Source organism: Eurypyga helias, unplaced genomic scaffold (genome assembly GCF_000690775.1).
Source record: "Eurypyga helias isolate BGI_N326 unplaced genomic scaffold, ASM69077v1 scaffold39470, whole genome shotgun sequence".
Classification (NCBI taxonomy): Eukaryota; Metazoa; Chordata; class Aves; order Eurypygiformes; family Eurypygidae; genus Eurypyga; species Eurypyga helias.
Genome location: NW_010228317.1, coordinates 3,799 through 13,722, shown reverse-complemented (window position 1 = coordinate 13,722; position 9,924 = coordinate 3,799). Strand labels below are relative to the sequence as shown.

The following is a 9,924-nucleotide window of genomic DNA, read 5'->3' as shown; positions in this document are numbered from 1 at the left end:
AAGAGTGAATGGAGTCTGTGATGCTTGGAGCATTATGAATGGTCTACATAACAAAGATCTTGCTTGAGTCGTATGTTGTGCTGGTCCTTTATCCTCTAAAGTTACTAAACATATACAATGGTTAGCTCATTGTAAACAATGACAGCCCACTACCTGTGATTAGAATTCACAGATTCACAGAGTGGTAGGGGTTGGAACTGATGGACTGCAGTCAATTGGTTCTGCAAGGACAGGCTTGTGGTGCCAAACAGTGCCACACTTGGTATTTTGGAGACAGATTCATACATCTTTATGTTACTTCCTCAGATTTTTACATAAAAAAAGCTACTTTAACTCCTACCTCAGCAATCCACAGAATGAAAGGAGTAGAAATATTGTCTGTATTTTTTGCTGGAAAATTCCATGTTTAAAGAGAATGGCCGTCAGGGACTGGAGACAGCCTGCTGCCTGTCTGAATAGACAGAAACTGAGTTCTGGCCCATGATCAGCTAGCACTCCTTCCCACACCAATTGCTCCCTGGCTTTGGGGCTATGATATGAAGACAAGGCAGCAGCTGGGACACAGTATGAAGCTCAAATCCTTAAGGGTCCTTTCCAACTAGAAATATATTTCTGTGATCCTCAGTACATCAGCAGTGATGCACAGGTCATTATCACACTGGGAAATGTGGATTCTCAATTTGCTGTGGGAATCGAAATGTATGCATCTGTGGCTACAAATGTCACTGGATTTTGATTCAAAAAATTGTTGCTTCCCCTGACATTGCTCATACTTCCTGCACCCATGTTGGACTTGCTTCCCCCCTACCCCGCAGCCCTGCCCATGAATTTAGGCTACAACAGGATCAGTATGAGAATTACATGAGGATTTTCTGTACCTGTACCAACAGCAGCAGATTCATGTCCGGTAAGGGTGACTTTAATTTGAGTGCCTGCAGTAACTCCAATATGACGCTGCGTGTCAAGTAGAATTTGTCCCTTTCCTGCAACAGAAAAACACAGAATTATGAATATCCTGAAATTCACTGAAAGCCACTAGTAAACCATAAAGATACTTTATATCTAAGTTTGAGAATAACGAAGTTACGAAAGTGTACTGGTTTCTCCTGTCTTAAAAAAAAAGTAGACATCATTCATCATTTCTGTAATTCCATAGACTTGATTGAACAGACGTCAATGAGGGTGATTCTCATTTGACATTCTATCAGGCACTACATCCCTGATTTTAATATTCTGCACGTGAAATACAGATAGATTGTATTAAGAAGTTATAAAGCCCAGGCACACAGTGTAGCTTTCATGAAGTAGTTCCATATAAACCGAAAAGGGGCAAGGAGTAAGGATTGACACAGGAAAACAAAACTGGCAATAGCATTTAGCATTATTCTTTCATTAAACCTGCCAGAAATGGTCTACACTTTACCATACTTCTTTTCTGTTGTCATTCCCCTTAAAATAAGGGTGCCTGCCCTAAGGCAGCTTGAACAGCTATTTTCATTCATTACACTAGCAGTACTTTTCCAATTACACAATAAAACCCATCTTGGTTATGGCTGCCACAACAGAAACATTTTAAAACAAAGGAGAAAATCAGCCAATGGAGATTAGAACACAGAAACCTAAGAATAGAGTTGTAGAGCTGAGATGGAAAGAGGTACAAGAGATAAGATGAGCCTGTTCTGCATCTTACTTTGACATTCTCTGACCTCAGACTAGAAGATAAAAATGTGGAACAAATCTGTAACCTGCTACTGACCACAGTAGCAGGAAGACTTACACTGAGCTCTCTTTCAAGTGACCATTAGAGCTGAGATAATACTGCGTCATAAAGAGAGCATATCTCAGTTGACATGCCCCAAAACATTGGACAGAAGTTCCTATCAGTAACCCAGTACAGCAGCCTGAACATACTGGAAAAGAAGAGAGGTAAAATTGTTTCAGAAGCATTCAGCTGTTTTACAGACTAACACCTATGCTACACAGGACATAACTGGGCTTTTGTCAGAACTGCTTTGTCAGAACACCGGGAAGGAAGCACAGGGTTCAGGAATCCCAGCCTTCCTTGGCTCTAAGGATAATACAGCAGTGAGCTACCTCTTTCTTACAGAAGTCTCCTAAATGTTTGTTAAGCACATGCAGTGCAGAGATGAAGCAATATCAAGCAAAATGTTTTTTGACATCTGACCTCATACTTCCCGCACTGTAAATCAGGAGTGATAACACCGAAGTCAGTAGCCCAGAGTACACTTCCTATCAAAGTCTATTTATTCCTATCATTCTGCTGGTGATAAATATGTATAAACATGGTTTATATATACTTTAAAAACTTTATATTCTGCAACTGAGCTGTAAATGGGTATTAGTTCCATGAGAATAACTCCCAGGGGAGTCACATATGTAAACCTGGTATCAAAAGAGTGAAGAATACAACACCTTTAGCATCTGTTCAGCCAAATTAACCCTTTAGAATGTCTGAACATCCCTATAAAAAAAAATGCCTTGCAACCTTCAAACTGTGACTTGCCAGAGGTCTATGTGCAGAAACTACTTAAGTTTGTTTCTAGCAGTATCTCAGGGGCCAAACTTAGCAATAAGAACAGTAAATTCGATTCCTTAATGACATGGTATGCTATGTTCCCAAGTAAGCCAGTATAAGGCAAAATTCTTATTTTATCTCTGCTGCTACTACAGTAATTTCAAACACTTAAGATCAGCCACTTAAGAATCTTTTAAAAAGTGCAATAGCAAAATTGCATCATGTCCAATTCAGTGGCATTCTGCTCTACTTAATAAGGGTCAACAGAATGCTAGCAAAAGGCTAAGTTTAGTTCAAGCTTCTTCAGCTGTGAGAGATAAGAATGCCAGAATGTGTCCATTTAGGACCTTAAGATACTTGAAAGGAAAACTAAAGATACGAAAGTTACAATCCACAGAAGAGATGCTACTCTCAACTAGGAGTTCCAAAGGCACTGAAAAAAAATCAAATTGCTGAGCTGGAACAGAAACTCAGACAAGGGAATATCAGATTGACATGAGTCTTCAGGCTCCAAGACAGGAGAAACCGAGGTATTCCTGCCACAAGGTATTAAGAAAATATTGGAGATAAAAAAAGATTTGGAGTGGTTGTACAGCACTGACCTCCACAAAGTGCATGTCAGAGTGGGTTGGTCTTTGAAAAGACAAGAATCCTCCATAGCTTAGCTGAAAGTTGGTGGTTGGTTCCAGCCAGCACGTTCAAAGTTGCAAAACAAGTAATTGAATCTGAATAGTTGCAATGTTCACAAATAATATTCCTTCTGGAATTCACTTTTATGTGGTATGCTATCACAAACAACACTTACTTGGCTACAGTGATTTCCACTGCAGAAAAACACAGACAGCACATGTGATTTGGATTTTTCTAACAGCAATCATTAATTCGGTATTTCTAATGCAAAACCATGGTAAGCTTTCAGAAATAACAAAGATAATGTAGTGTGGAGTTCCACTAAATTAAGCATTTTGTGGCTATAAATTGCAGGAGACCATTCACTAATGATTCCATTTCTGGGTCACCAGGTTGCATTAAACTAAATCAAGAACGAGATTCTACCACGTGCTATAATCCAAGCTTCCTGTGTGCAATTAAGTACTCAATATATTAACAGAATACTGAACCAGGAAGCATGCAAGAAAAGCATGGGGTGGGGGGGTTAATACCATGGTTTTAATAAAATTTTCTTGAAATAGCTGAAACTGCAGAGCATAAGGGGAGTAAAACATTTCTTGTATTTCATTATCTGCTTTAGCAGACATGAAATAGTCTTAGGAAACCACAAATGCAAGAGGAATGTCATTGCTTCAGTTTTAAATGGGGTTTTATTTGTTTCAATGAAAAAAAAACCCACTGTTGGACTTTAAGTTAACATTTTTCTCACTTTGCCTTGCCCAAAGCCCTAGCTATAGATCTAACTGAAATTACTTCCAAAGCTGGATGGTCTCTTCTGTAGTCAGGACTTTTTTCTTTCATAAAATCTTCTCTTTCAAATGAGACAAAAAAGGTAGTATTTGCTTGCTGTAATTAAGCATACTGTTAGTTTCTATTTAATGCTTCAAACCATTACAACTGGGAAAGGTTTTTCTTATTTTCTTGTGGTGCAGATTTTCTATGAGAGCATCATTGCTTTTGTCATTTCTTCTTCACCGTTTGTCCAGTGATATTCTAAGTCCTATCCAGACTGAAGCAATGCATGTTGCACTTTTACATTATCAATATAGAAAATCATGTAGCTGCCTACGAGAGAACATTTCCTGAGGATTAATTACTGTTTGGACTAATGTGTCAAGGAAGGAAAAATGTGCCCATAGTTGCTGAAGCAACATTTTTGCCTTGTACCTTAAAAATTTACATAAGGAGCATGTAGGGCCTTAGTAAAAGGTTTGATTGGGGTTTTTTGCAGAGAATGTTGTTGATCAACTTCCCATCAATAGCTACTTGATTAGCCAAACTACATTAAAACTGTAACCATGTCTGAAACTTGACATGGATTTCATCTTGACTTACAAACATGGTACCTGAGGGAAGTAGGACTTTGTCTGTCCTATTTCCAGCTGCCTCTAAAGGAAGATACAGTCTCACTCTTACCTTTGTGAAGGCTCGGTAGCACAAACCACACAGTTCCACTAGGTAGGCCAGAGTGAAGACAGCATTCTGAATTACAAAGCTTAGCAATTTTGAAAAAGGCTCCAGAAGACTCTGCAATGACATGATGTAGAGAAATCAGTAACTGGTTGCTCAGCAAAACAAAAAGCCTTTCAAGTCTGAAACACCCAAATGGAACAGCATTTCTTTTCGCTCAGAGGCTATCTTGCTGCCGTTTACGCTGTTTCGGTGAAATGGCTGTTTTATCTACCATTTGCCTTCATTCTTGAACAAGAAATTAGAAGCAAAGAATTAGAAAATAATTTCACCTCTGACACAGTGCTTATGAGACATAAGAGATTCTGTACTATTTATGCAGGAAAACCTCACTGATCTCGGTGGAATTGTACTGCAGAACTTCTAAGGAAGTTCCTTATTTATTTTTTTTTTTAAAAAGAGAACATCAAATCTTTAAGAAGATATACATTCACACCCACATAGCGATGTAATCCCACCCACACTTTACTGTAACCTAGATTCCAAAGCTCTTCTCGTTCTCCAAAGAGTATCAGACTGCACAATTTTATGCCTGTATATAATACTTCCCTAGCTAGGGGATAAGAACACACAGAATAGCACAGGCTGACTAAATCTGAGGCAACAGAGTTTTGTCTTCTTGGAACTTACCCTGGTGGCACTAGTGGTGGGTATCTTCAACAAGCAAATCATGATTCTTAAACTAGAATCTAAAGAACACTGTGAACATATTTGAAGGCAGGAAAGAAAAAAAAAAGAAAACAACCCAGAGTTAGTACCTTTCTGTGCATGTCTTGCTTTTAGTGACCGCTGGTATGAGTAAGTTATAGGTGAAGTCTGAAAAATGGTCCCTCATGATTGATCTCAACATACTTTGCCTAAACTGGGTTATTCCTGAATACACAATCATATCCCTTCAGTGGTAGCATACCAGAGCATGGGCCTTGAGATGAGAAAATGTCACTAAAGAGCTAGTTTAGAAAAGTTAACTTTACCCCTTTTATGACAAAAATTTCCTAGAAATATATTTCCACTGTAATAAAAATGGATTGGGGAAAAAAAAGGAAAGAAGGAGTGGGCTGGCAGGAGGTATGCACCATCTATCTCATGTCACATTGCTGTGGTTGCCCTGGGCTATGACGTTTTCCCTCAGACCCCAGGACAGGGCTGCAACTCACACCCCCTAACATCAGAATGCACCCTGGCTACAGCTGCTCCAGAGGCCCCTCTAAACTTGTTCCTTATGGTGTAATTGATTTTTCTTCTGTGCGTAAATCACCCGGGTTGCAGCACTGAATAGGACTTTTCAGGGTCTATCCATTGTCTTGCCTCATCCCTGCTGCAAACATCGAGAAGAGCAAAGAGTCATTTATGACCCTAGAGGAAGGAATAGAAGATGGAAAGTTCAGGAGTAAGTAATGATACCTCCCGCAAATAAAAGGGATATCAGAGTAAACACTCCATCCAAATGCTCCGTGAATGGTAGATATGCAGTTGGAACTATTAAGATCCAGTTTATTTCTTTGTATTTCAATTAGACAAGATGCAACAGATTGGGGTGGTTAGTATGCAAAGGAAATGGTTATTGCCTGTTTGGCTTAGTAAGTGCTGCAGGATAGGGCCTCAATTTACCAAGACCTAAAGAGGTTTCAAGATTCATCTATTGCATAATAGCGCCAAGGAATTTAATATGATTCATGTAATTTGGTGGTGACACCCAATTTAAGAGAATGTTTTAAGTCCCAAAGATTTTGGATCCCTCAGCTCATATTGAGGAACAGGGTTTTGCACAGAAGAAATAACCACTGGACCCATTCATGCCATAAGAAACAAAGTCAGAATAAGGGCATCAGAATCTTGTGCTTACTGGAAAGACTCAGAAAAGTTTTTACTGTGTTTACTGAAAAGACATCTGGAAATGTACACACCAGGAGGTAAGAACGCTCTGCATGTTCTCCAAGCGCTCTGCAAACAGAGCCCAGAGCTTCTCAGTTCAGTTTCTGTAACTATATTCTGATTTCAGCTGGAACTACAACTTGGTTAGCCAAACAGACTAGGCTCAATTCCCAGTAGTCTCACTTCTCTCGGCCTGTCTGACTATTGTGTACTTTTAGCAAATTAATTAGGTGGTGCTGCTCTTCTTGAGAGTTTTACTTTGTTTTAACAGTTAAAACCAGATGGATTTTTATTGCCAAAACACTGATTCTCTCAAACGCAGTATTCTAATCTGACAAAGACAAGGCATGGAAAGTGTAGAGAAAAAAAGCAAACAACGAGGTGAAGAGTAATCTGGCCAGAGTTGTTACTGTTACCCACGGAAAATATAATTAAAGTGGTGGATCAGACATACAGTAAATCCAGTCCTCTGCCAAAATTAGCTGAACCATTAGAAAATATGCATAACAATCCACTCTGATTTCTCATTCACAGCTTTCCCACTGTTTCTGTACATCCTGACCAACAGCAGCATAGCTCCTTACAGGTGTCCATGCATCATACCTTAAGCGGTAAAACACAAGGGAGTTTAGTAAGGAAGGTCTGAAACTGATTACTAATTGTGGTCCAGAGGTTGCTGGGCGAATCCATGGGCAAGGCTTCCATAAAGGCAGCAATATTGTCCAAGCAGCGTAGCATTGCCCCCCCTGCTGGTAAATTCTTCTTGTTGTTTAAACCCTAGGAAACAAAATGAGAACTGTAAACAAATGTACACATGAAGAAATGGTCCCTTCAACAGTATTTGGAAATGCTGAGGTTAATTTATTCAGACCAAATATTACTTTCCCCTTCTATAATTCTAATGATAAATTGTCATGCAGAAATTTGTGTATTTGAACAGTTAAGTCTAGCTCAGTTCCTAATGTATTGACCGAAAGATTTTGAGTCAAAATGTTATAAGCAGGGTCCTAGCTTATAGCCTGCTTAGGCTGGCATGGCAGTAAAAAAGCACAACTCAAAGTATTCACCAGTGGATCGCCCACTGGACAGTTCTAAATAAGATATATTCATTAATGTTCAGTAAGACCGCGTATGCTTTTTTGGCCTGTGTACTAGGGTCAGGCCTGGAAAGACATGAGCAGTTTTAAAGCGATGTCAAAATCTTTGTATGAAGCAACCACCATGTTCATGGAAGAGCAGGATTTGTGCAAGGGACTAGTGCCAGTGGAAGGATAAAGTTACAGTAGAAACAACCCAAGTTCACAGAGAGCAGGTAGTGAAAGGCAGGCATTAAATCTTTGTACTACTTAAAGAAACTGCCAGCAGATACATGGAGAGAACTGAGGTGTATGAGCAGAATTGTTCCTGAAAACCAGAAATAGTGCTGGGGAGAGGGGGGGCATGGCCCACACTACCAATATGTAGGATAACCCCAGGAACTGGTCTGGGGAAAAAAAAAAGATTAAAAGAAAATTTAAAAAAAAAAAAATACCAGTGAGAGCACCCATAAGAAAAATGGTGAGGATGGCCTATTCTTGCTTCCAGGGAGGACAAAACAAAATTTCACATTGCTTTTGGTGATGCAAGTTTGAACTCTTCATGAATGAGAAGAAATGATTCAATATGCTTGATAATGCTAATAAAACTAGGACCATTAACCAGCACCATAATGATTGCCAACATACCTCCAACAGCTGGCTCAGAGCAGCAATGGAACTCAGCTCACTGAAGTCCATGAGAGATGTGGCCAAGGTCCGTAAAAAACTTCCATCTGAAACCCAAATTACAGTTTTACACTGACCGCCCATACAGAGGTACCTGAAAGGGTCAGAAATGCACTCAGGTACTGTACATTACCTTTAATATTGCTCTGGAAAAGCTGGGGGAAGATGCCATTGGGAGCCAGCTGATGGAACACACAGCGGAGGAACTGCTTGGCCACACCGGCAGCATTTCCAGGGATCATCATGCTGAAAAGAAGGGAAGGAAAAGAAAGAAAGAACTCGCATTGCAGCCAAAACACTTCTCAAAGCTGACTACGTGGAGAAAATAAAGATTATCCTATTCTTTTTAATTATGGAAGTGTTCAGTTATGAGTGAGACAGTCAAAAGCAGAACTGTCCTGATCCCAAAAAACAGTTCAGCATGTCGATTTCATGACTTCAGCTTGACTACGCAGAGCTGAGAAAGTTCTGTACCTGAAGTATTTAAGTCTCAATAAACACTTGCATTTCTCCTGACTCTCCACACAGTTTTATTTGTGAGTTGTCTGAGCTTGAAGTACAATCCTGCCCTCACGTTGTGTATTTCAGTGATACAGGATGAGGTTCTTGGCGTTACCATAAAACACATGAACAACAGGTAAACACACATATTATAATATTAATTTGCCTCTTGCAGATTCATTCAAGAAATTAAGTACTTCCTAATCACTCATAAAATGGTTTCATTTAAAAAGCTGAAATATTATCTATTTACTCATAAACTGCACATCTTAACATTTTTACAACTTCTCAAAATGAATTTACCCTATTCAGCATCTGATTTACATCATGAGACATCACTACCAGGGGTTCTCCATGGCCAAGGATAATTCACTTGACTGAATGTATGGAGATAGTTTATCAAGACAAATACTGAACAGAGAAGCTAGAAAAAGCTGCACTGAAATTGTGGAAACCAGTAAGCATTTTTAAATTACATCGGAATCTGAGTTTTCTCAAGTTCAATACATATGAATATGGGTTCCTGTTCATCTTCAGAACACACGAGATACTTGAAACTCGTGGCAAAGGGCAGGTTTTTCCTCTTACTCACAAGCCTTAATTTTTAAAAAGTTAAATTGAGTTGATTTCAGGGCCAGGGAGAATGTAATTGTTTCATTTTGGATAAGGTATCCTTTGCTACCATACCTTTCTGCTTGATTAGAAAAACTGGTACTTGATGCCAACCTGGAATAAAAATTAAAATGTAAGTGAAGCTTATATGATTTTTGTGTTTCATTTTTAAGTAAGCAAATAAAATATCATTTTTTTAATAATAAGGAAAAATTCCAGATAACATTTAAAATGTTAACATAAAGGTCTTCTGAAGAGCACTGACATTCAGTCAAATCATGTTTGCACGACATATAAACTCTATTCAGTCTTGCAGTCTCAATACTTAACGGTTCTAAAGACAATTTTACGCCTTCCTGTACTACCATGACAATAATGAAGTAAAGCTATTGCCTTACACTCACATCATGGATAACTGCTAACCTTGAGAGATTTGGAGAAAAAAAGTTTTCCAGAAGCTGCCCACTGACTGAACTGGTTTTGATTAAAACAGCA

The 9,924-nt window shown here is 39.0% G+C and overlaps 1 protein-coding gene across 1 annotated transcript in view; it reads right to left on the bottom strand.

Moving 5' to 3' along the window:
• The window catches only part of LOC104515120 (protein unc-79 homolog), a gene marked incomplete at both ends in the record, with an annotated part of 16,493 nt that extends 6,950 nt beyond the window's left edge, over positions 1-9,543 (bottom strand). The window contains 7 exons of the mRNA XM_010158980.1: positions 879-983; positions 4,625-4,735; positions 5,309-5,377; positions 7,157-7,330; positions 8,278-8,363; positions 8,450-8,562; positions 9,505-9,543. Of these exons, the coding sequence (XP_010157282.1) occupies positions 879-983; positions 4,625-4,735; positions 5,309-5,377; positions 7,157-7,330; positions 8,278-8,363; positions 8,450-8,562; positions 9,505-9,543 (697 nt within the window). The remainder of the gene's footprint in view (positions 1-878; positions 984-4,624; positions 4,736-5,308; positions 5,378-7,156; positions 7,331-8,277; positions 8,364-8,449; positions 8,563-9,504) is intronic.
• Between the last annotated feature and the right edge of the window lie 381 nt (positions 9,544-9,924).